The 26,045-nt window shown below is 50.8% G+C and overlaps 1 protein-coding gene and 4 pseudogenes across 5 annotated transcripts; all 5 read right to left on the bottom strand.

Annotated features, from left to right (window-relative positions):
• Window positions 1-234: 234 nt before the first annotated feature.
• On the bottom strand, window positions 235-5,177 carry Cited1 (Cbp/p300 interacting transactivator with Glu/Asp rich carboxy-terminal domain 1). Of its 5 annotated transcripts, none has more exons than XM_023707113.1 (3): window positions 5,019-5,177; window positions 1,400-1,524; window positions 235-842 (listed from the first exon to the last, which is right to left on the bottom strand). In XM_023707113.1, the coding sequence occupies exons 2-3, from the start codon at window positions 1,457-1,459 to the stop codon at window positions 318-320; spliced, it is 585 nt and encodes a 194-aa protein (XP_023562881.1). In that variant the 5' UTR covers window positions 1,460-1,524; window positions 5,019-5,177; the 3' UTR covers window positions 235-317. The 5 variants fall into 5 exon arrangements, with proteins under 5 accessions (XP_023562881.1, XP_023562885.1, XP_023562882.1 ...); XM_023707117.1 differs by lacking the exon at window positions 5,019-5,177 and adding an exon at window positions 4,848-4,939; XM_023707114.1 differs by lacking the exon at window positions 5,019-5,177 and adding an exon at window positions 4,854-4,936.
• A 4,328-nt stretch (window positions 5,178-9,505) lies between these two features.
• Window positions 9,506-10,221, bottom strand: LOC101573312 (annotated as a pseudogene).
• A 108-nt stretch (window positions 10,222-10,329) lies between these two features.
• On the bottom strand, window positions 10,330-10,545 carry LOC101561252 (annotated as a pseudogene).
• A 1,194-nt stretch (window positions 10,546-11,739) lies between these two features.
• On the bottom strand, window positions 11,740-13,273 carry LOC101560858 (annotated as a pseudogene).
• A 12,071-nt stretch (window positions 13,274-25,344) lies between these two features.
• Window positions 25,345-26,045, bottom strand: part of LOC101560459 — a 1,229-nt pseudogene continuing 528 nt past the window's right edge.

Below are 26,045 nucleotides of genomic sequence, written 5' to 3'. Positions count from 1 at the left end.
GAGGGACAGGGTTCCTGGGGCCTCAGCAAAATGAAGGTGGTAACTAGGCTCCTGAGGAAGGGTAGTAGCAGTGGCAGCAGAATTTGGAGAACAGCCCCTGCAGTCCTTCCTGCTCTATTCCACCCAGCTGTCACAGGTAGCTGCCTGTAATCCCTCTATGGGTCTCTGGACTACTGTAAAGCCATCAGACTGCACTGCACCCCTTTAGGTCTCCAGGAAGAATACCTCCAGTCAGCCTGTCTCTTTGCAAGTAACTTTTATTTTTATTTACAACAGAATTGGTGGCTTTATTCCTCCATCTTTATGGGTACTTGGCATCAGCAGCCAGACGGAAAGTCCGCGGTGAAGTCAAACTCGTTCTGCCCCAGCCACAGCTCCGGAAGCTCATTGGCTCGGTCCAGTCCCAGTTCCACCACCAGCGACATCAGCACTTCCTCATCCACTGGGTCAGAATCGATTATAGCAGGGCTCTGGGCACCAGCAGGAGAAAGGGTCCCCACTCCTCCCACCTGTGCTCCAAAGCCCCAGTTTTGCAGAGGCCCGGCTTCCCCAGACTGGTTGGGAGCAGCAGCAGCCATCCCATGATACTGGCTATTAAGTTTCTGCAGCTGCATACTAGCCAGCAGGTGAGGGGTGGGGTGCAGGTTGAAGGGTGGGGGCTTAGTGGGAGGGGTGGCAGTAGGAGAGCTTATTGGAGATGGGGATTCCGAGGTGCTAGTGGAAACCCCGCTGGCCTTGGTTCCATTGGAGGCCACCCCAGGGTAGTGTAGAATGGCCACTGCTTTTCGATCTTTCACCCCTAGGTTAGAGTAGGCCAGAGCATTCATCTCCGGATTGGCATCCTAGAAGACAAAAATGTACACCATGGGATCCTTGTTCCTGGCTTGTCCTCACCATTCACCAGGCCCAGTAGGCTCCTTCAGGCCACTTTATTTGGTACTACAGGTGGGGAGGCAGCAGGATGAGCCCCTGGAAAGTCGGGCTCTCAACCCACGTATGTGAGCAGAGATCAGACCCCAGTTCTAGTGGTGGGGCACACACCATTCTGAGTTGACAGCGTTCTTCTCCCTCCCAGGACTCTTCAACTCACTTTTCAAAAAAGGGCTTCCTCTTGTCCCTCTTCAGCCTCACTTTTATTTTATCTCTTTAACATGGTGGTTTTGTTCCATTTCTGCTTCTCTGCTCCCTTTCCCATCACCTTTCAATACCCACGGCAGGCTCAGTATGACCACACATAGGCAAAAACTATTCTCATTCTCCCCAGAGAAGGTCTTGCTGTCCTCTCTCTGCCAAGGACACTGGCTAGATATCACAGCTAGTGGGGCCTGGCCCGCTGTGATCCTCCCAACAGTTTGTCTTTTCTTGCCTCTTTTTCCAACTTCAAAATGCCAAAACTTACCTCCTTCACGGGGGAGGTGCCGCCCTTGACATCCAGTGCAGGCCTCGACATAGTTGGCATTTCAGAGTCTTGGCAGAAGAGGGATAAGCTGGAGGGAGGTGACGCTGTCAGCTGGAGCTGTTGCCCTGTGAGAGAGAAGAAATGGTAAGGGCAAAAGGCCTCACTGACCAAGAAAGCATTCAAGAAGCCCCAGGCAGGGAAGGTACCACACAGCTGCAAGGCAGAGTGACGACAGGGCTAAACCTAAGACCAGAGGCTGCTTGGCCTAAGGAAAGAGATCAAGCTGGAACCTGAGGCTGCATTGTGCTTGATTCAACCAGGTACTAGCCAGCCAGCTACGTGCATTATCAGGAAGTGACACATCTGATTACTCTTTTTTTTGACGGCACAGGGGATTGAACTCAGGACCTTGCATTTGCCAGGCAAGTGCTTATTCTACTGAGCTATCTCCCCAGCCCCCTGATTACTCTTCATGAAAGTAATTTAAGTGATTCCCAAGTTCTAAATTAGTGTTGCAGGTGGAAGCAGAGGATGGCATGGTCTGGGTTTCGAGGGCAGGAAGGTCCCTGAGTAAGCAGGGTACTGTGTCAGTGGACCACTGGTGTTCCAGCTGGAAGTTGAGGCCTCCACTGTGATTGGGGCAATGTGGGAAGCATTCAGGGCAAGGAAGATCTCAAAAGCTGGAGGCTGCAGCATGGGAAAACAAGTCCACAAAGCAAGCATCATGGGCACCACTTGGGGCACGTCTGTAATAAGCAGGGCCAAGCAGGGTGCTTTGGGGGCTCTGAGGCAGCAGGAGGCAGCGAGCATGTTTCCTGTGTATCTCAAGTGCCCCCTCTAATACCGCCCCCAGCATCAGGCTTTCTCAGCAGCCCAAGCCTAGCTGCACTCATCTGTACTGACAGGGGACAATAATTGTTCCTGGAGGGAAACTGAGGCATGGAGATACAATGGCCTTCCAGTCAGGAGCAGAATGTAGCAGTCCGCTGCCTCAACTTGATCACTGACCAAGTCCTCATACCTGGAATGAGTCAGATGCCTTCTGAACAAATGATTCTCTGGCTCAAATGCTGAAAAGATAAGATGAGGGCAAAGGGATACCCCCAGGCTAGAAAAATTTAAAAACTTCTGAATATTTGCAAGTTAATTTCCTAGAAGCTTCTTTTTAAAAGAGCTTTCATGGTCAATTAGAGATTTAGAATTCCACATTTATATAAAGACCTCTTGATCCAAAGACTCCTGAGGAGCTTAAAAGGAGTCTTTAATCTTTCCAAGGAGGGTAGCGGTCCCTGAGATAGTATCGCTCGCTCCAACTTTGGCCCGAGAGGTCAGTAGGGCCCTGCTCAGACACTTCTGGAAAGTGGCCACTTACTGCCTCTATCATGTCTGCGCTGACCACTTACTTGTGGCTGGGGGCAAGGAAAGCAAAGGGGAAAAACGCAAAGAAAAAAGTTGCTAGGGCTCGCAGGACTGTTTTGTCGGAGCCCTGCTCCTTCTGTGAGGCAGTTTTGTGAGGCAAACTCAAGTATTTCAAGCCAGCGATCACAAGACTAGGATTCGAAGGCATGCTCTCTTCTAAAACTGAGGCAAATTCACAGCAGGCAATTTGAGGTCTGTGAGAACAAACGCCCGGGAGCCCTGTGCATCTTTTCCCCTTCCTCTCCAACCTTCCTGTCTCCTTTAAGCAGCCTGGTACCTGAATGTACAAAACACCCCTCAAAATACCACAACAGCCACGCCAACGAGGGGTGAGCTGGGGGCCGCACGAGGAAAAAGTGGCGCGTGGCACCGGCACCATTTTACCGCGTCTCCCTCCGGTCGAGGTCTGCCCGCGCCCCGCTGCCCCGGCCGGCCCTTCCTGCCCGTCCCGTCCCGTCCCCACACACCGGCGGCCCGCACCGCAGCGGGCGCCACCCAGCCCGCCGTCCCACCGCGCGCTGACCCCCGCGAGGCGGCTGCCACCGGCGGCCGGGCACCCTGGAGCAACAAGTGTCTCCGCGCCGGCCGGCTCCCCGCCCCGCCTCCGCCCCAGACCCCGCCGCCGGGGGCGGCCGTCCCGGAGCCGCGGGGCGCTGAGGAGGTCGGCGCGGGCCCCCACTCTGCAAGCGGACCAAAAGTTAACATGGCCTCCCGCCGGAGGGTCCCGCGTCCCCTCCTGTTTTTCACTGAGGAGAAATTTAACAATTGAAACAACAGCGCGGCTTGGCGTGACCAGACCCCTCGGCTCGGCCACCTGAAAAGTAAAGGCCGGCTGTGCGCGGCCAGCCCGGCCGCCTCATCCCCGGAGAGCCGCCGGCGGCTGAGCGCATCCCGGCGCGGGGGGCGCAGGCCGCCGGGACCCGGGGCTCCGCGGCGCGCTCCCCTCACCGAACGGACCCCAGGGACGCAACGGGTGGCCAAGAGGGGCGCGGGGCTCGGCCGCGGCGGCGACAGCGCCCGCGCCGCTCAGCGAGCGGCCGCTGACAGAGCCTAACGGCTGCGGTCGGGGCGACCCGCTCTCCGCCAGAGGGGCTCTGAGAGGCGCGGCAACTTGCCCAAGGTCACAGCGCCGAAAGTGGCGGAGCCCGGCCCGCGGCTCGGGCTGTGGGGTCCGTGTCGGGCGCTCGCCGGCAGTGGCCGCGCGCTGCCCCCACCCGCCGACGGGGACAGAGGTGTGCGCGCGGGCAGCGCCCGGGGCGGCGGTGTCGCGGAGGCAAGTTGCCCTCGCTCGCCAACTTCCAGCCCGCAATTCCCCCGAACTCAGCCGGAAAAGCCGCTGCGCTGCCGGCCTGAGAGAAAGCTGAGCGGCGCGCACCCCCGGGCCGGCGCGTCCAAGGCGGTCGGGCGAGGAGCAAATTCGGTGGCCGCCGAGCCCGAGAAAGCGCGGGCGCGGGGCGGCGCGGCGCTGCAGGCGCCCTGAGGAGCGGGCGCTCGGGCCGGCGGCGGGCGCGCCAGCGGCGGCTGGGGTCCCTCCTCCCCGGCACAGCAGCCTCGCACCAGAAAACAAGTCCCCCGGAGCCCCCGGGCCGCCGGCCGCCGCCCTCCCGCCCGCAGCGCCTGCGCCACGGGACTCCTCAGCCCCGCCGCCCACCTCGGCACCCCATCCGGCCGCCCCGCTTACCTCCTCGAAGCCGCCTGCTCTGAGGAGCGCGGAGCGCGGCCGCCGGGAGGCGAGGGCTAAGCGGCGCAACCCCCGGCCCCCTGGCACGCACGCACGCTGCCGCCGCCGCCGCGAGCCGGTCGCGCTCTGTGCCCGCCGCTGCGCGGGTGGCCACCCGACCCCAGGGCGCCTGGGAAAAGCCCGCACCGCCGCACCGCGCCGCGCCAGGCAGCCCCGGCCCGCGCCCGCTCGCCCGCAGTTTCAGCACAGTACTCCTGGGCGGTGGCGGCGGCGGCCACCGCGCTCCCTTGGCCGCGCGAGGGACCCAGTTCTCAAGCCCCCATTGCCGCCCGGAGAGCCCTGACGCACACGCACACGGCGGCAGGCTGGCCTGGCCAGGAATCCCAGGAAGGACAGACCCTCCTCCCTTCTCTCCGCCTCCCCTCCGGTTCCACGTCTTTATAAACCTGCTCAGGGCATTATTAGCACATGTCCTGGCTCCCAGGCGAGTTGCGGGTAAAAGCTGAACTGGACACTCACGGAGGGCCTGCGGAGTGTGGTGCCTTCCTCTGTTCTCTTCCCCTCCGCCAGGAGCGGCCCAGGGTCGACGCGCTGTGGGAGGGCGGCCGGGCGGAACACGCCTCCTCTCCTGAGCTCAGCGGAGCCCCTTCTGCCGCGGTGCTGCTGGGGACATTTTTATAGCGGCGGCTGGCGTGCGTGGCCCTTTAAAGGCGCTCGAGCTGGTGCAGTCGCCGCGGACCGTGTGAAAGCGAAGGGCCGGCTGGGGAACGGAGTCCGCGCAGCCACTTCGGCCGGCCGGCCGTGGGGACGGGCCACGGCTCCGAGGACGGGGCTGGCGGGCCCGGCTTCGGGGCGCCCGCTGCCTGTGCCCCGACTCGCGCTCGCGCTTCGAAAGCCGCGGGGGGCCGGGCCCGGGCGGTGCGCTCTCCCCATCGCCCTGCATGGACTTGCCCAATAAATTCCACTTAGTAATTTCACTGAGGCGAGGGAGATCCGCTGGTGTCTGTTTTCTGACCTAAATCTAGCGGATGGCCAGAGCGGACTTCGGGTGTGAGGGAAAGAGCTGTGGGCTCGGGGGACGACCCGGAGGAGTGGGACGCAGCGTGCACCGCACGAGCCGCGCGGTCGTGCTTGCCTGCAGGGCTTGCGTGGAGCCTTTCTGCGCTGTCCTCCTGGGGCCGCACTGTCTACCTCATTAAGCGCCGAAGCTGAGGTCGGGAGTCCCGTTCCCTTAAAACGGTCAATCCTGGGCAGAGCCTTTCGGGGACGCTGTAGAGCAGTGGTGGCTTCCCCCAAAGGCCTGCGAACGGGTTGTGTGCAGGGTTTCTGTCCCGTGGCCACCCGAGACAGAAGGAGGCTGGCAGGATACTACGCTGAGAGATACTGCTCTGCCGGACCATAGGGCCAGGTGCAGCTCTTGCAGTCTGTGGGAAAGCCAAGAACAGGCAGCGGGGTTTGAAAAGCTGACCCCAGGGTTGGCAGACATCCCTCCTGCTTTTCCACAGTACCAGGTTGTTTTATTGATTACATAATTATTTCTGTCTAGCAAAAACATTCTGCATTTGGACTAGCTGGATTAGGATCTTATCTCACAAATCCTTACTAGAAAGGGATCTGGCTTTTTCATCTCAATTCATATTCCTCCTGATAAAAACTCCCACCCGACCTCTTACATGAAGGCCACCAAGATTACCCCTGTAATCACCTCCCTTCATTTTTCAGCCTTTCAGCAATAACTACAATTTTACACTTATTTATTTATAAAACATGCTCTTTTATAAAAGTCCCCAATGGCCAGGTTTGGTGGTGCAAGCCTGTGACCTCAGCTCTTGGGAGGCTGATGCCAGCATGGGCTACATAGTGAAACCCTGTCTCAAAAAAAAAAAAAAAAAAGAAAGAAAGAAAGAAAGAAAGAAAAGAAAAGAAAGGGCTGGGGAGATGGCTCAGTGGCATAAGCGCTTGCCTGGCAATCCCTTGCCTGTTCAATCCCCAGTTCCACCAAAAAAAAAAAAAGAGAGAAAATAGCAGGGCGTGATGGTGCACACCTATAATCCTACCACTGAGGAAGCTGATGCAGGAGCATTTCTATGAGTTCAAAGACAGCCTGAACTACACCCTGTCTCAAAACAAACAAACAAATAAGCAAACAGCGGCAACAAAAACACATTCAAAAGTCCCAATGTCAAGTAGAGGGGGAGTAATGTCAAGAAGTCATTTTTGCTGTGTATGTGGTCTGTCTTCTTAATTGGGTTTGAAGACCTGGCAGTCTTTTTCTTTCTTTTTTTAGTATTCCCAAGTGCCCTGCATTCGCTCTTCTAACAAAGTTGCTTCTTGACAAACTGACCACCTTATTGACCAAGACAGGGAGGAAACAAAGGGGCCAAACAAGGCTCTTCCGTGGCATGTGGAGGAGGTCCCTGGCAAGGTGCACCCATTGCTGGCCAAAAGCTGCCATGTGCGGCTCTATCTCATCCACTCGGCCCCAACACAAACTTGGATAACAATCACACCCTACAAATCACCATTGCACTTTTTCACTTTGCTCAAAGCTTGTGGGTCGCGCCTATTTTTCCCCTGATAGAAGGCAGGTTCTATGGTTGAGCCCCTAAATCCTTTTAGCGTTTGCACGTGTAAAACACAACCTCAAGCCCTCTTAGTGTTTGTCTGGATTGGGAAAAAGTGTTTTTTGCGGAAAGCAACTAGTGAGAAAGGCGCAGCTCTAGACTTTTGAACTGTGTGTTGCTCATTTGGCTCACCAGCCACCCTTCCCTTCAGCTCGATCAGGAGCCCTCGTGCAAGCGCATCAGGGTCTGGGCTGCAGGCTCCAGATCCAGGAGGTGCGGATCCGTCCTCCATCTATTGGATGGCTCCCAGGCCAATTGTTAGAAAGAGGCATATGTTCATCTCAGCTTCTGGAGTGTCTCCGGAGCAGTTGCTCAACAGCCAGCCCCCTCCCCCATCCGGACCATTGAAGGGCAAAAAAGGAGCGCCCTCCGTGCCCACAGGCCAGAAAGGGCCTCCCCACTGGTGACTTCCTGTCATCTCCATTGCCCACCTCCTGTGGAGCAGGAAAGAGAGGGGCTTTAAGCACTCAGGGTCGAGCACAAAAGCCACCTTTTTCTTTTGGGGGAGACGGGAGAGGAGGTTAGTTGCGGAGGCTGGAGAGGGAGCAAAGGAGACATTTGCATTTCTCAGCAAATATACCCTGGATCTCTGACTTCGCAGTGGCTCCAGCGGAGCTCAGAGCTCTCCAGCTGAACTCTTATCTCCAACTTGGCAAGTAGACCAGGGGCTCGCGAAGCAAGGAGAGAACAGGGCTGGTCACCCAGCAGGAACCCTCTGTACGCGGGCAATGGGCCTGGCGTGTTCCCATTCATCATCTCATTTAATTCCTAGGACAGCTCTGTGAGGTCGGGTTACCAAAGGTGAGACGGTCTGTGAGAAGTGCCAGAGTTCACGCAGCCAGGAGGCCAGGGGTTGAATCCAGATCAGGCTGGCTGCAAACTCTTTACCCTATAACCCTACACCCCGCTGCTTGGGAGGATAAAAAGAGTGCAAGGTCAGGGGTCAGTGGCCCGGGCTTAAATACCTACTTTGCCATTTGCTGACTGTGTGGTCTTGGCCAAGTGGCTCCATTTTGGGGGCTTCCTGTATTAATACGTGGCTCCATATGGGGAGCCCCATCTATTAATGATAAATGGCTGCATTTGGGGGGCCCCATCTATTAATGATAAATGGCTGCATTTGGGGGGCCCCATCTATTAATTGGCAATCATAATGGTACCTACTCTGTCAGGTTGTAAGCATCAGAGCTCAGGTTATTTGATGTGGACAGTGTACTAAGTGGCGAGTGAATGCTGGTATTTTACTGTGCTCTCTTCTCTGGTTCTTTACCTTTGGCCCCCTACCCCTGCCTCAGCACACATACTTCAGGTTCAATACTTGCTTATTGAGAAATTTAAAAATCAGATTGGGGATGAAGCAGATTTAATAATCTCAGGAAGGGGAAGGCGAGGAAAATGCAGATATGTTTTCAATATCCCACTCTAGAGTACCAAGGGTTGCATGAGACATGTGACTGGAGTAAATTTGGGACCAATAGAAAATGATCACGTGGGGCTAGGGAGATGGCTCAGTAGAACAAGTGCTTGCCTGAGTGCAAGGGCCTGAGTTCAAACTCTGATTCAACAACAAAAAAAAAAAAAAAAAAAAGGAAAAGAAAGAAAATGATCACTTTTTACAGGTCAGCCTATAAGCTTGAGGAATGGTCTCCAGAAATGTGGAATCAATATGTGTATGGAAGAGTTAAAAAGTCCTAGCTTGCTTGCTTTTTCAGAACCAGGGATTGAACTCAGGCCCTTGCGCTTGCCAGGCAAGTGCATATTGTATTGAGCTATCTCCCCAGCCCAGGGGCTGGGGAGATGGCTCAGTGGTCTAAAGCACCTACTTAGAACCAAGCTTAGCAAAGCACAGGGACCGCGGTTCAATCCCCCAGCACCACATGCCAGCCAGCCCCGCCCCCTGGTGGGCTGAGCTGGCCACACACACACACACACACACACATAAAATTAAAAAACAAACAAACAAAAAAAACCAAAACAAAACCAGTGCTACTAGGTGGTAAGCATTAGGAGTGACTTTTCTCTTTTTCTGCATGTAATGCAATATGATTATATTACTCTTTTTTTTTTGTTGTTGTTGCTCTATGCATTTATTTATTTATTTATTTTTAAAGTTTATTGTGTGTGTGTGTGTGTGGCCAGCTCAGCCTACCAGGGGGCGGGGCTGGCTGGCATGTGGTGCTGGGGGATTGAACCACAGTCCCTGTGCTTTGCTAAGCTTGTTCCAAGTAGGTGCTTCAGACCACTGAGCCATCTCACCAGCCCATCTATGCATTTATTTTTAGCTGTTATTAATGCAGGAAGGGGACAAAAAGCTCACAATCTACAAAATTTCACAAGATGCGCTTTTCGCAGGGAAAGTAACAGATATAGACCAACAGTAACTTAGGGTCTTGGTGGATGCATTCCTGGGGAGGTGGACCTCTGAAGCCCAGTGGAGGGGGTCTCATTCCTGGAGGGGCATGCCTATTGGTATCCCTTGAGCAGGAGGAAGCCCAATAGGCAGACCATGGTATGGGTGGCCTCATACCAGGTGGAGGAGCCATAATACCTGGAGGTGGAGTCGTTCTGCCTGCAGGAGAAGGTGGAGCCCCCTTCCTGGTGGGTACTGGGTGAGAGCTCCAGCAATGCTGCCAATTGCAGCCACAGCAGCAGTACCTCTTCCCTGTGGAGTCATTACCTGTTGGGATAGACCCCCTCCTCCTCGGACAGGGCCTGCTAAGCCTGCAGGAGCCTAGGGAATTGGTACACAGCTGGTATACTTTTGCCAGCTGCCCTCCCATCCCTGGGACCTCCTGCAGCTTCAGCAAGTGGTACCTGAGCAATGCCAGTATCCTTACGGGGTGGCCCTTCCACAGTCATGGACACCAAGCTCTCCCCACAGAGCAAGACCGAACCCCAACTCTCTTCTCTTCACTCTCTGGCTGTCTTGTATTCTTTGGCTTGATCTTCCTGAACTCATCGCAGTCACAGAGGATCGAATTTATGTGCTTGTCAAAAGCCTTGAAGGTGCCGATGAAGATGCGGCCATCCTGCAGGATGCAGCGCATATGGTCGTTGATGTGCTGCAGCATCTTGCTGCTCTTGCCCACCGCATCATGACTGCTGTTTCACCAAATCTGTGTCAACGATAAAATTTCAGCAGCCTTAACACCTAGGGTACAGCTATAAAGGTATGATACAGGTTCTTCTTGATGTTACAGTGGGCTTTAACCACCTCTGGGGGTCTCAGCTAAAAATGCCTGTCTCAGCTCTGCCTGGAAATCCACCAGAGGAACTTGGTACTCCTGAGAACATCCGGGGTACAAGTGACACTCTTGGTTGCTCAAGGAAGCAGTTCATCTATGTTTCACTTGGACTTCCACCTCTGGCACATGCTGCTCTGTGGTTCTTCTCAGATGTAAGCATTCCCTGGCTCACTCCATTATGTCTCTGCCCGCTCCTCTCTGTGAGACCCTTGATTATAATTACTCTTATATGAGTTAAATTGTCTATGATTAATAGGTTGCTAAACAGTATGTTCCTGCTTTTGTTAAAAATATAAGTCCTGAGGAAAAAAATATTGGAAGCAAATATACCAAAATGTGAACAGTGATTATGATTTATTGAGATTTCAGGTGGTATTTTTCTTTTTCCTTTTTTCAATTTTTCTGCAGTATGATTATCTTGTTTCCTTACAATTAGAACAAATTCGTAACTTGAAAATTGCACAATCAGTAGGATCCCACTCTTGGTAAAAGTATGAGTGCAAATTGAAAAAAATGGAATGGAAGTACACTGAAATAATGTTTTTATATTAGGTGGTAGGACATTATGGGTAATTTTCTTTATTTTGTAATATGGTTTTATTATTTTTATAATTAAAATAAAATGATACTTAAAATAGCATATCCAATATGATCCTGTTTTTATTTATGGATTTATTATTATTATTTTGATACTGCTTTCAGCAAAAATAAGTATGTACATAAAAAAATAACAGCAGGGTCCTGAGTTCAATCCCCAGTACTGCAAAAAAAAAAAAAAAAAAAAAAAAGTAAAATAGGGTTGTCTCTGGGTGATGGAGATGTAAGTAGATTTTTAAATACTTCTCTTTTCTTTCTTTCTTCTTTCTTTCTTTCTTTCTTTCTTTCTTTCTTTCTTTCTTTCTTTCTTTCTTTCTTTCTTTCTTTCTTTCTTTCTTTTTTCTTTGAAACATAGTCTCCCAGGCTGGGGAGATGGCTCAGTAAAATAAGAGCTTCCCTGGCAAGCACAAGGACCTGAGTTTGATCCCTGAGTTTAGATTAGTTTTGAACTTACTTTGTAGCCCAGGCTGCCCTTGAACTCCTGGCTCAACCTCCTAAATGCTAGATTCAGGGTGTGGGCTGCACCCCCCACCCCCCAGCCTTAGAGGTGGTTTTTGTTTGTCCTTTATATATGATTTCTTTATTTTCCAGTTTTTCTACAGTCATCATGTTTTCTTTTATTATTATGAAAAAAAAGTAGCTCAATATTGGAGTATTTATGGAAAAGGGGCCATGTCTGGTTTTGCCTTAAAATATTGCCCAGGTGGTGGTGGGAGGGTAGTGACTGCGTATATAGAATAAAAAAGATGATAATTTTTTTTTCACTATGAAAATGCTTTAATGGTATCTGTACAGGATGTGATATCAAGACAGAGACAACAGTGCACACAGTGGGACAGGGTTATCAGAGCAGACTGTGAGTGAATAAAGAGTTCACACCGCTTCCACACTTCACCAGCTAATAGCTCTAGGCCACCTCCTCCTCAGCCTCCTCCTCAAACTCGCCCTCCTCCTCAGCCGTGGCGTCCTGGTACTGCTGGTACTCGGACACCAGGTCGTTCATGTTGCTCTCAGCCTCAGTGAACTCCATCTCATCCATGCCCTCGCCTGTGTACCCGTGCAGGAAGGCCTTGCGCCGGAACATGGCCGTGAACTGCTCTGAGATGTGCTTGAACAGCTCCTGGATGGCTGTGCTGTTGCCAATGAAGGTGGCAGACATTTTCAGGCCACGGGGTGGGATGTCACACACAGCCATCTTCACGTTGTTGGGGATCCACTCAACAAAATAGCTGCTGTTCTTGTTTTGGATGTTAAGCATCTGTTCATCCACCTCTTTCATGGACATGCGGCCCCTGAACACTGCAGCCACTGTCAAGTAGCGGCCGTGGCGGGGGTCACAGGCAGCCATCATTTCTTGGCATCAAACATCTGCCGGGTGAGCTCAGGAACCGTCAGGGCGTGGTACTGCTGGCTGCCACGGCTGGTCAGGGGGGCAAAGCCAGGCATGAAGAAGTGCAGGCGCGGGAAGGGCACCATGTTCACTGCCAGCTTCCGCAGGTCAGCTTTGAGCTGGCCAGGGAAGCGCAGGCAGGTGGTCACCCCACTCATGGTGGCCGACACCAGGTGGTTCAGGTCACCACAGGTGGGTGTGGTGAGCTTTAAGGTTCTGAAGCAAATGTCATACAAAGCTTCGTTATCAATGCAGTAGGTTTCATCTGTGTTTTCTACAAGCTGGTGGACTGAGAGGGTGGCGTTGTAAGGCTCAACCACTGTGTCTGACACTTTGGGTGAGGGTACCACACTGAACGTGTTCATGATCCGGTCTGGGTACTCTTCCCGGATCTTGCTGATGAGGAGGGTACCCATCCCAGACCCAGTCCCCCCACCCAGGGAGTGGGTCAACTGGAAACCCTGTAGGCAGTCGCAGCTCTCTGCTTCCTTCCTCACAACATCCAGCACCAAGTCCACCAGCTCTGCACCTTCTGTGTAGTGCCCCTTGGCCCAGTTGTTCCCAGCGCCACTCTGACCGAAAACAAAGTTGTCAGGTCTAAATATCTGCCCGAAGGGCCCCGAGCGCACGGAGTCCATGGTGCCCGGCTCCAGGTCCACCAGCACGGCGCGGGGTACGTACTTGCCACCCGTGGCCTCGTTGTAATACACGTTAATGCGCTCCAGTTGTAGGTCGCTGTCTCCATGGTACGTGCCAGTAGGGTCAATGCCATGCTTGTCGCTGATCACCTCCCAGAACTTGGCGCCGATCTGGTTGCCGCACTGCCCAGCCTGTAGATGAACGATCTCCCTCATGGCGACGACTGCGGCAGCAGCAGAGCAGTTGAGAAGCCTACAAGCGTAGAAGAGCTAGCACGCAGACTGCCGATAATTGTTGAAGGTGGGTACATAAGGCAGTTCTAATATTTTTCCATTCTTTTTTTTTTTTTTTTTTTTGGTGGAACCAGGGATTGAACTCAGGCCCTTGTGCTTGCCAGGGAAGCACTTATTCCACTGAGCCATCTCCCCGGCCCCTATTTTTCCATTCTTGTATATGTTTTAAAATTTCCATAAAAATGCATTTCTAGAAAGCATTTACATACATTTTATCCCTTTTAATCTTATGCCAACCTCATGGGATCAGTATCTCCATTTTGCTGAAAACTTGAGATTTCAAGAGGTGAAGGCACCGGCCCTAAGTCAGGCAACTGGGAGGGGAGAGGTGGGCTTGATCTGGGCCCCTCACCCCCAGCGGAGGGCTCTTTAGATATTCCTGCTGCTGCTGCTGCTGCTGCTGCTGCTTCTTTCTTCCTTGTTTACTTTTTGCTTCTATTTTCCTGTGCTAGGGATGTGTCTTTGTCATTCTCATCCTGGGGTCACAATACCTGGCACCACAACTTAGAGGAGGAGAGATTTATTTTGGCTCATGGTTCAGAAATTCCAGCCCGTGTTCAGCTGGTTTAACTCCAGAAACGCCATGGCATAAGGGCTCAGGAGGAGACCTGCTCTCTGGGCTGTGCCCAAGAATCAGAACACGGGGAGGAGCTGGGGAGGGAGATAAGCCCTGGCTGTCGGGTTTGGTGAGCCCCCCCTCCTACCAGACACCTCCTCCTGACCGCAAGTCAGCCCTAAATCCCCAGAATCTGGCCTCCTAAGCACAAGGCTCTGGGGTACATCCAGATGTTAAACGCTACCGGGACATAATCCAGGGCCTTGCACATGCTAGGCGCGCGCTCTACCACTCGACTTCATTCCAGTCCTAGCTTTGGTTCTTTTTATAGTACAACATAGTTAAAAGTTTGTTTCACATAAATGTAATTGTTCAATGTACAGAATATTTTTTTGTTTTTGAGACAGGGTCTCGCTGTGCAGTTTGGGCTGGCCCTGTGCTCACTTTCGTAGCCCTCAGGCTGGTCTCAACCTTCCAACGAGCCTCCTGCCTTCTCAAACTCGTGAGTGCTGGGATGACAGGTGCACGCTACCACACCCAATTACACTGCACAGAATTTGGAAACAGCGGGAAAACCGCAGAAGAAAACGATCTACCCCACTGTGCCACCCTTGAGCCTTTGGTGGCTGGCTGGGCGGACTTTCTCAGTTGCCCCTTACTCCAAAAGGTTTGCTGGCTGCTAACATCCACTCAGTAGTAGTGCTTAGATGTTCCTGAGTGCAGCCATAGCTGCATGGGGAGCCTGCAAGGGTGAGGTCCTAGAAGATGGTAGGTCCCCTTCACCGTTCTTCCCCGTCTCCCCTTCAGAGACTGCAATCTTCTCCATAGTTTCCCTTTTCTATCTCTCCCTGCCTGCCTTGTTCTATCTCAAGGAATGGAAGCCCATTTGAGGAAGTCAGGGTGACCCTTCTCCCCTCCCCATCTGAGGACCCTCCCTGAAAGTTCCCTTAGGGTGCTGCGAGTCCAAGTTGCACTTGTGCCTCCGTTTCCCCATCTGAAAGAGGCTAGTGGGAATAGCAGGCAGGTTGGCCCCTGCCAGGGAGTGATGAGCTAATGTCTGTAGCGTTTTCCAGCCTCTCGGAGCAAGGTGTTAGAGTCCCCCCAGCCGGCCTGCGGCCTGCCCTTGGCAGTCTGAGTGTAACCTAGGCCTGGCTGCCCCATGCGTGCGCGTGCGTGTGTATGCATGCACGCGTGTACGTGTGTGTGCTTGTGTGCACATAGGGAGTGGTTGGCTGCATCTCTCCGAACCAGGCCAGTGGGCTTGGACAGCACTCACTTTTGCTCTTGTGTTTAAAAAAAAAGGAAAGAAAAGGTGGAGCCAAAAGAGTACCAATGTCAGTTGCTAGTGGAAAGGGCCTTGAGGATAAAAAACCAAGAAGAGATAACTGAGCGTCCTTGGGTATCCTAATCTGCCTCCTAGATTCTAGCCTTGGTTTCCTGTTTACCTAGGGGGTGGGGGAAGTTTGGGTAGGGTCAAGAATTAGGTCTAATACAATTGGTGGCCTATTAGAGTTCCTGTTTTTAGGCTTAATGGGAAAACTATGAATATACAAAGAGCTCTTGCTACCTGGTGGCTTGCAATCCAGGGGCTCCAGCTGTTGAGAATGTCATATTGGTATATACCTCTTTTCTGTGCTTCTCGCTAGTATTAAAGATCTCAGAAAATCAAAACTAGCACCCCATTTTACTTTTTATTTTTGCAATGTTGAGGATTGAACCCAGGGCCTTTCCAAAGCCAGGCAAGCCTTCTGCCACTGAGCTGCATCCCCCCATCTTATTCCCATTTTATTTAATTAATTAAATTAATTTATTTTTGAGACAGGGTCTCATTGTGTAGTTCAGGCTGGCCTTGAATTCACCATGTAGTCCAGGCTGGCCTCAAAGTCGCAGTGATCCTCCTGCTTCAGCCTCCCCAGTAATGAGATTAAAAATGTGATGCTTTTTTTTTTTTTTTGTATTTTTAGGAAAGGGTCTACAGGGTGTTCAGAGTCTCACTACTAGATCAGGTTTGTAGTGATCTGTCTGTTTACAGCTTCCCTAGAGCTGGGATTACAGGTGTGGACCACTATGCCAAGTCTCAATTGTGTCTCAGCATGCCTCGGGGGCGGGGTCAGCATGGCAGGCCTGGGATGGAACCTCTGGCCCCTGCACCTGCTTGCAGGCGCATAATCCACTGAGCTATTTGGCCAGCCCTTTGTTTTGTTTTTGAGTGAGCATCTCACTGTGTAATTCAGGCTGGCCTTGAACTCAAGGCAGTCCTCCTGTATGGGAGGTTTACAGGTGTGTGCCATCATGCCTGGCTCCCTGGTCTTTATTTAGGAGGGAAAGACATCAAGGCAGAGAGCAGTGAAGTAACAAACCACAGATCACATGGCTAGGCAACCGCAAAGCTGCAATTCGAGGTCAGGTCGGACTCACTCTTGAGGCCGCAGCTACTTGTCTCTCTGCTCTCTGACTGGGCTTTTCTTTCTAGAATGGAGGCACTGCCCACTGCCACACTGATGGCAGGAAACGCCACCACACATGGCCCAGGTCCAGGGAAGAGTCCAGTGAAGGGCTGAGTGACAATCTGTGGGAACGAGCTGCAAGGTGGGACAGGGATACCACCTGCAGGGCTGCCAAAGGTGACTCCAGAAAATGTTAGCCAGGGAAAAGCTCAGATGTACTATCGCTAGGGAGAGAGCACAGCTGTCTGGATGGCCTGGCCCTGGGCCCTCGGGTGTCAGTGGTGAGGCTGGGGGCCTGGTGAAGGTGTGAGGTTTTGTGGGGGAAGTGAAACTCTGCTTTAAGCTGTTTAGTTTAAACTATTGGCAGAACAACCAAGTGGAAATAGCTTGCACACAGCCAGGAATATAGGGCTGGAAAGAAAATGTGGGGTTGTGTCAAAAAGAGCAATCAGTACGATGACTTTGAGCCAAACAGTGGGGAACTTTCCCCTACCTCCCTCCGCCTGCACAGAGAGGGATTTTCTCCTCAGGCCCCACAGAGACTGGATAGTGGCTTTTCCCTGCAGCCCCCTACCTCACCCCTCGCCCTTCAACCCTGCACAGTCACTGATTCACAACCCTACAGAGCAGCGCGAGGGTATCTCAGTCCATAAATTCCCCACACTGGGGAGTGACAGGGCCACATCTTGCTTTGCTGAATAATTTTGACTAGAGCTTCTCCGGTTTGACTGTGGCTTCTAGAACACAATCCTTTGGGGTGTTGGTTGCTCGGTCTCCCTTTTCTGCCACCTGCCATTCTCAAGCCAGCACAGTATCTCCCAGCTTACTTCATCTTTAGAAAGCTGGGACTATTTAATTTATTTTAATTATTTTTTGTGCAGAGCTGGGGATGGAACTCAGGACCTCACACATGGCAGTCAAGTATTCTACCACGGAACTGCACCTGAGCCCTTAGTGAGTCCTGTTAGTTTGTCCTGCTCCCCAAAGTATCAGGCTGAAACTGCTCCCCTTGTCAAAGCCTTGAGATGACATGGTGGCCCTTTTGTCCTTGTTTTATCTGCTTGCCAGGGACATTTCCCTGTAGTCACCTTCTTGGGCTTTAGGCTCTTCCCTTGAAGCCTGAAGGTCCCTTCTCAGCTGCCCTCACTCATGGGCCAGTCTGTCTCCAGTCAGATTTTTGGCTGGCATGGACCACTGGCCTTTTGTCTCTCCTGGCCTTCGACTCTGGGGGGTGGGGGAGCCAGCTCAGACAAACATGTGTGCATGAATGTAGTTAGGATTCACTTCACATGCACAATCTGGGGGACTGGGAGTGTTTCTACAGATCCCCACAGCTACAGAGACATAGGGATCAGGGGCCTGGGGAGATGGCTTAGTAGAATAAGCACTTCCATGGCAAGTGCAAAGGCCTGAGTTCTGGAAAAAAAAAGAGAGACATGGGGATCAACAATCAGAGCTGGTAAATAGCTCAGCAGACTAAGCACCTGCTTAGGCACGTGCAGGGACTTGAGTTTGAGCCTCGGTCCTGCATGCCATGCCAGCCCTGCACCCAGGTGCATTGAGCTGTGACTGAGTCGGGGTGGTTGGGCACGCCTGTAATCCCAGCAATGAGGAGGCTGAAAACAGGAGGATCACTACGAGTCCACCCTGCTTAGTGAGACCCTGTTTTTTAAAAAAACATCAAAGCTGGTGAGACATTGAGGACCTTGGACATTTCACGGTGCCAGGGTGCAGACTGCTGCCAGCCAAGTTGAGAGGACCCCAGGGCTGGGTATCCAAGGTCCTCTGACCTGACTAGACAGGCTCCTTGGCCTAGCTACAAAATGGCGCCCCCTCTGGCAGGAGCAATCACAAACATACTGCTTCCTCTGGGGTTTCCACAGGTCCACAGACGGTGGTGAGAGGAACTCAAGTTGAATTTCATGACATATCCCGCACACGGTAGACTTTGAGGCCCTGCAGTGTTGTGTGTGGATCACTACATGCCATAGGTTCCTGCCGTGGCCGTGTACCCTAAATACGTCCACCTCAAGGGCATAGTATTCTCCCCAGCTCTGTATGCTAGGCCCAAAGGCAATGCTCTCTACGCACTCACTACATGCAGAGCCCTCTTTTGGGAGTGCTATTTATTCTCTCACTTAACTTCCACAAAGTTAGGTGAGTACAATTATTACATCATCTCTATTTTACTGGTAGGGAAGTCAAGGTGCAGAGTTGTCGTACAGTTGGTCCAGATCATATATGCTGGGGGGGGGGTTGAGGAGTCAAACCAGGCAAACTGGCTCCAGAGCCTCTGCTGGGGCCCACTGCCGCCTAAGTAAGCTCCATGGCCACCTGCTTCTTAGCTCATAAGGTCTCTCTTTCCGCAGGCAAGGCTGAGTCTCGTGGGGACCCCATATCAAATTGCTGCTATTATTATCAGCCCCATTTTACAGGTGCAGGAGGGAAGGGGCTTGCTGGGGGAGGTGACCTTGCTGAGTTTCCACACAGCTAGCAAGTAAAGATGCTAGGGTTGCATTCATTTCTGCCCAGTCCAGCTCCTTTCCCCCCACTACATGGGCACCACCCCCCACAAAGGTTCTGGTCTTTCCCCAGCTTTGAATGTCAGAACTGATAGATTCAAACAGGGACCACACTGGAATCTCTCACTGTGATGGGGGAGGCTTAGTGTTGTGTTGATATCTAAGCAGAAAGAATATAGTCGACAGAGAGAATGAATGAGTGAAAGGGAGAGAAAGACAGTGATCAGGAGAGAAAGAGAGAAAGAACCTGGGCAAGTGAACAGAAGCAGGTGCCTGGAAAGGAAATGACAAGGAAAATAAATCAAATATGAAAGAGGGACTGGGGAGATGGCTCAGTAGAATAAGCGCTTCCCTGGCAAGTGCAAGGGCCTGAGTTCAATCTCTGGTTCCACCAAAAAGAAAAAAAAAGAAAAGGTCTCAAGTGGGGCAAAGGCATAGGTGACCTGCCATCTGGAAGTAACCCCAAACTCAAGGGGACATTCCTTTGGGAAGTGGGGATCTAGAGTGGCAAGGTGCAGGGGTCTGGCTGCTGCCAATCAAGAACTGTCCAGACCTAGTGTCCCCAGGAAGGGAGGCATGGCCTGCGCCCGACACCTCAAGGGACACTCATTTGTTGTTTTTGAAACAGGGTCTGACTGTGTAGTTCAGGCTGGCCTTGAATTCACTGTATAGCCCAGGGCTTGAACTCATGGCAGCCCTCCTGGCTCTGCTTCCCACGTGCTGGGATTACAGGCCTATAAACCACCATGCCTAGCCTTAAGGGAGATTTGGCTGGGGGAACATGCAGAGGAATGTGTTCTCTCCTAGGGCATGCTGGGCCTGTTTTGTTTTGTTTTTTGTCGGAACCAGGGATTGAACTCAGGCCCTTGCATTTGCCAGGGAAGCGCTTATTCTACTGAGCCATCTCCCTGGCCCCTGGGCCTACCTCTGGACAGTTACTCCAGGAAGGGAGGCTTCTCGGCACTTCCCTTGAATTGTGTTCGAGTCTAACCCAATGGTTGCCTCTGGGATCAGGAATATGGATGATTCCCAGCTGTGTCTAAATCCCTGGCTGTCTTGCCCGGGCCTTGAATGGTCAAAGGGGATTAGCAAATGTAGTTCATGCTGCCCCTAGCTGAAACTCAGTCCTAACAGGTAACAGGGGAAATGGTTGCTAGAGCCACCTGCCTAGTCTACCCAGCTCCCAGGCGGCCTGGTCTGCTGGTGACGGCACGCAGCCTACCGTCAGTCTGCCTCTGGTTCAATTCTCAAGGCTGCTTCTTTCTAGCTGTGTGACTTTGGATGAGTGACTTTGGCCCCTTGGGCCTCAGTTTCCCTAGGTGTACAGTAGCGGAAAATAACAATACTTACCTTATGAGGTTGTGCCAGGATTGGATGAGATAATGTCTGTGGCTACAAACTCAAGAGCTGTACACATGTGAGTGATTACTCTTCCCTGACCTCCGTTCCTCGCTGCTTGGAGGATGGAGTCAGCCTTCCACTCTGAGTCCAGTTCCAAGCCTGACTTCACCTCCTTGGCCTGGTTTTCCTCATTGTCACATATGACTGTGTGGGAAGTCAGGCCTTCTGACCTACCGGGTGGGCTCGGGCTTGGCTGTGGTTTTTCATTCAGGCCACAAATGTGAGCTAAGCCATTGCTCAACCCTGCCTCAGTCACAAAGGCCCCAGAGCAGAGCAAGGCACACTTTAGCCCTCAAGGAGTTCCCAATAAAGTGGGGGGGGGAGATAGAGAAGCAGGTACATCTTACTACTGTAAGATAAAGCAGGAGACAAGAGGAAGCGCTATCTGAGCTGAGGATCAGCAACCTCCAGGTGTTGGGGACATAATGGTCAAATGCCTTGATGGGAACTAGAGAACCAGCACAGGTTGGAGTTTGTCAGGGCGCAGGAGCTAGGTTGATATTCAGCCTCGATACTGTGGCCACCAAAGATAATGTGGGCTGATAGACAAGGAGCCTGATACGGGCAGTTACTCAGTAATCTGTGCTCATTGCTTTGACCTTGTCCCTCCAGCTTCTACCCCCAGCAGTACCAAAGCTGGAGGCTTCCTGCAGAGTGTGCAGGCCCCTGCTCAATGTAGCCCCATAAAGCACATGCTTTGTCTGCTTTTGCCATAGCCTCCGGAGCTCCAAAGATCGCACTCTGTTTGCCCAGCCTCTCACACCCAAACCTTGCCTTCATCTATTTCTTTCTTCCCCCGTATCCAAATGATGAGCAAATTCTGTGAGCTTCCTCTAAAGTATAGTCAGATTCTAAAGCCCTCCTCACCATGTCCTCGGCTGCTGAGATAGAAGGCAGGGTATGGCAAAGTTGGTCGGGAAAATGAGCAAGACTCGTCAGTTACAGAACCCCAGGGCAGCATCAAATAATTCCCAGGACCCCATATGTGGATCCCTTGAGGGTCCCAAGAGATGTGGACCGCATACAAGAGACGAGACACGGCAAGGAGCCTGCTGTCCTGACCTCTTGCAGTAGCCTGCCCTGCGTCTAGGAGACATGGAGTGAACTTTTATTTTGGCTTTTATCCTTTCCTTTCTTTGTTGGGCTCAAGTTCAGTCTCCAGAGCTAGTTCTTTCCTTACCCCTTTATGCCTCATTTTTCAAATAAATGTTTGGCACCGTTTTTTGGCTTGTCTCATCTAATTCTTTGCTTAAGGCAAGAAGGATCTGAAATACTTTTAATTGGTGAGCCATTCTAAAGGAACTACTCAACAACAACACCACCTTGGCCCTTCTTGTCCGTCACCTGCTTCACCGCAGTGGCCTCCAGATCGGCCTCTGCCCTCTACCCCTGGCCCCTTATAGTTTGTTTTCCTCACTGCAGACAGAGGGATCCAGTCCTTGTCAGTTTAGAAGCCTTCAATTGCTGTCCAGCTCACCTACAGCAAAGGCCAAAGTCCTTCCAGGGGACCGTACGACCTGGGTGTGTGTGGGGTCCTTTCTGCGTCTCCATGTTCATTTCCTTCTACTTTCCCCTTTCTCTCCCAGCTTCTAAAAACCCTGGCCTCACCATTTCTTGGATGTGACAAGGTGCCTGGGCTTTTTGCATTTGCTCTTTCCCCTGCCTGGGACACTTTCTCTGATGACCAAATGGCTTGCCTTCTCACTGCATTCCTGGTTTCTGCTCAATGTCACCCCCTCCAGTGGGCTTTCTCCAGGTCCCTAACCTGAAACAGCAGGCCCAGAACCCTCAACTCTGAGTTTTCTTCATTTCTCACTGGAATGCTTGTCTCCACCTGCCACATTCTACCTATTGTCGGTCTCTCCTAGAATGGACCCTCTAGCGAGGGCAGGGATTTCTATACTTTGTTCGCTCTTGTTCTCCCAATGGCTACTATGCTGCCCGGCATATTAGTGAGTCATCAGGAACTGTCTGCTGGCTTAGGAGATGGCTGAGCAGGAAGGCCCTGCTTGTGAGTGTCAGAGACAGAAGCTTCAGGGGAGACAGAGTGGGGTGGGGCAGAGATCAGCCAAGTGGGCTCAGAGAGAGGAAACAGGTTCTGCAGAAGAAACCTTGAAGGGAAAGGTATGAGGAGAAGATGGATGGTGAGTGGTGGAGGAGAACGTAGACCCTCATGCAGAGGGGTAGGGATGGGAGGGTGGGGATTTCCTCTGCATCCAACCTCCCAGGCTGCTGGTAACTTAGGATCATGCCATGGGGCAACAGGTGGCTGTCTTTGAAGATCCCCAGCCTTCTTTTATTTTGAGACTCTCGTTAAGTTGCTAAGTTGCCCAGGTCTCCTGGAATGCTGGGATAATAGACATGTGCCACCATGCCTAGCCATTCGGTATCCTACCTTTAGCTTCATGGCCACTCCTAACAGTGTGTTTCGTATGACATGTAGATGACTTTTTTAGGGGCCATTCTGATAGAATTGTTCTGGTTGTCTAGAGCTGGCCTGAGCCCTGGGACAATGGGGGGTAGTGCTGATAGTCAATGCTATTTCTTTCTACTCCCCCCTGAATTACTGAGACCTTACTATGTCAGTTATGAAGTGCTGGGCCTGAAGAGATGGAAAGGGTCTTGAATGTCGTGGGAGAGACAATTAACTAATAACTTATTATTAAATATGTAAAAACATACCCAATTTCAGTCAATCAATAAATGCCCAATCAATAAAACTAAAGGAATGAAAATTCAAATCATGGGATGTCCTTACTCCTCACATAGGTGAGGACAAAGCTGTATGGAAGTGTATCAGCTGCCACATTCATGCAGTGTTGGTGGGACTATAACTGGAGTAATGTTGCCGGGGATCAAGCGCCATCATCTTTTTCTGTTCATTTCTTTATTTCCAATGTACCTGTCCTTTGATCTAGAAGCCCCCTTCTACAAATGCATCATAAGGAAACAATGCATCAGATGTCAAGGGTATAAGCAAGAGGATCTTCATTACGATGTGGTTCTTTTTTTCTTTTTTCAGAACTAGGATTGAACTCAGGCCCTTGCACTTGCCAGGGAAGCGCTTATTCCACTGAACCATCTCCCCAGCCCCAATGTGGTTCTTTTTGAAGTGAAATCCACACAGCAGAAAATATAACTATTTTGAAATAAACAATTCAGTGACATTTGGTGTGCTCACAATGTGCGATTTCCACTACTGTCTAGTTTCACAACATTTTCATTATTCTGAGGTAAACCTGTACCTGTTCAATGATTACTCCCCATTCCTCCTTCTACCCCACCATAGTAATAGCTAATCTGCCATCTTTATGGATTTGTTTATTCCGGATGCTTCATGTAAAGGGAACCCTGCAGTACGTGTGACTTTCTAGGTCTGCCTTGTTTTACTCAGCATGTTTTATTATTTTTTAAAAATTTATTTATTTTTTGGTACGGGGTCTCGCTATGCAGCTTGAACTCATAGTGATTCTTCTGTCTCAGCCTCCCCAGGGCTGGGATTACAGGCGTGTGCCACCACACCCAATTTCAGGGCCAGCACCACATGTGGTACTGGGGATCGAACCCAGGTCCTTGCACTTGCCAGGCAGGTGCTTAGACCACCAAACTCTCTCCCCAGCCAAAATCAGTACAGTACTTTTTTTTTCTCTCTCTCTCTCTCTCTCTCTCTTTTTTTTTTTTTTTTTTGCAGAACCTGGGATTGAACGCAGGCCCTTGTGCTTGCCAGGAAAGTGCTTATTCCACTGAGCCATCTCCCCGGGCCCTTTAGCACATTTTAAAGTGTGGTGGTAGGTATCATCCCTTCATTCCTTTTTGTGGCTGAATATCACTCCATTGTATGCATATGCTACCATTTATTCATTTATTAATGAACATTTGGCTGCTTTTTGCTACAGTGGGTAATGCTGCTATAAAGATTCATGTCAAAGCATTTATTTGAATATTTGTTTCCAGTTCTTTAAGGGCATATATGCAATCAAGAGACAAAACATCGGCTGTTGGGCTCACTTGTTGAGGAAGCAATGACGTGTTTCCCACAGCAGCTGTGCCATTTTGTATGCTCTTAGCAATGTATGAGCACCTGCCTGGCAAGCACAGGGTCCTGAGTTCAATCCCTGGTACCGCAAAAAAAAAAAAAAAAGAAAGAGAGAAAGAAAAACCAGTTTCTCTATTTCCTTACCTTGAACTTTTTCTAGCTTTTTGATTAGAGTTATTAAAGTTTTATTATTATTTATTTGATACAGGGTCTCACTATGCAGTTCAGACTCATAGTGATCCTCCTGTTTCAGCCTACCCAGTGCTGGGATTACAGGTGTGCACCACCACACTGGGTTTCTGGTACCAGGGACTGAACCCAGGTCCTTCCGATTGCCAGGCAGGAATTTAGTCCTTTGAGCTATCTCCCCAGGCCTATAGCCATTTTATTTTTGTTGTGTGAAATGACATTTCACCTTTTTTTCTTTTGCAATACTAGGGCCTTTGCATTGAGCTACCCCTGAAGCCTTTCAAAATTTCTTATTATGAGACACATTATATGTGTATCTACTCTTGGCTTTGATAATTTCCTTCTTCTCCTTCCTTTTTTCCTTCTCCTCATCCTCTTCTTTTTTTTTGAGACAAGTTCTGTATGTAGTCCAGCTGGCCTTAAACTCAAACAATCTTCCTGCCTCAGCCTCCTAATTGCTGGTATTACAGGTGTGCACTACCATGCCGGGTTGAGCTTTGGTAACATTTCTTCTTTATCTTTTTTGAGACAGAATCTTGCTATGTAGTTCATTCAGGCTGGCCTTAAACTCACTATGTAGCCCAGAATATCCTTGAGCTTGCAGTGATCCTCCTGCCTCAGCCTCCTGAGTGATATTACAGGCAGGCATCACCATGCCAGCTTTTTCTTTTTTGTTTCTCTCTCTCTCTCTCTCTCTCTCTCTCTCTCTCTCTCTCTCTCTCTCTCTCTCTCTCTCTCTCTGAAAAAAAACCAAAACTAAGACAGTTTATTTGAAGGTAGAGAGAAAAAGAGGGAAGAGAGATATGATGGATAGCTTGCTACTCAACGAGTAGGAGCATTTGAAAAGAAAATAGTCTAGTTTTTTTTCAGGTATTTAGATTACAAGTATTTACTGCAAGTACATTTTTTCCAACATTAAAAATAAAACATGTGACTAGGAACATTCAGAGAAGGGAAGCTGTCAAACCCATTCCCATGCCCCTCACACACAATGCATCATCCATGGACAAGACAGTTTGCAGCTTAAATTGAGGGACCCTTATGTACTACTTGGACAATGGGAAAGAAAAACAGGACAACAAATCCAGCCAACACTGTACAGAACTAAGCACATAAAACTGTACTACTTAATATAGTTCTCCATGAACTTTTTGTGAAATTCAGATCGCAGTGTATGATTGACAAATCTCTTGTCTTTCTTCTGATCATCTACGCCTTTTGCACAGTTCTTAAACACAACAGCATCCTCCCACCTTCTTTTAACTTTGAAGTTGGCCTGAGGCTGAGATGGGCCAGTGAGATTAAGGAGAGGGTTTCCACTAGGAATGTTTTCCATACAAATCCTTTATTCTTCAGCTTTTTGTTCTTGTTCCTTCCTGGCCTGCTCTTCAGCTCGTTCTTTTTAAATTTTTTCCAATTCTGCAAGTAGAGCTGCCGTATAATCATCATCACTCTCCTCTTCAAAGTCTTCATCTTCTTTGTCTGTCAAAGGGTCATCTGCATCAAGGTTGGTGGCAGGAATCTGGTCTAAGCGAGGCTTCTTGGACACCGAGGAGGAGGTTGTGTGTTCTCGGGTTGGACGATCTCTATTTTTTTCTCTCGCAGCA

The sequence above is a fragment of the Octodon degus genome, unplaced genomic scaffold, assembly GCF_000260255.1.
Source record: "Octodon degus isolate 3935 unplaced genomic scaffold, OctDeg1.0 scaffold00280, whole genome shotgun sequence".
In the NCBI taxonomy this organism is placed as follows: domain Eukaryota; kingdom Metazoa; phylum Chordata; class Mammalia; order Rodentia; family Octodontidae; genus Octodon; species Octodon degus.
This window is presented reverse-complemented; position numbering and strand designations above follow the sequence as displayed.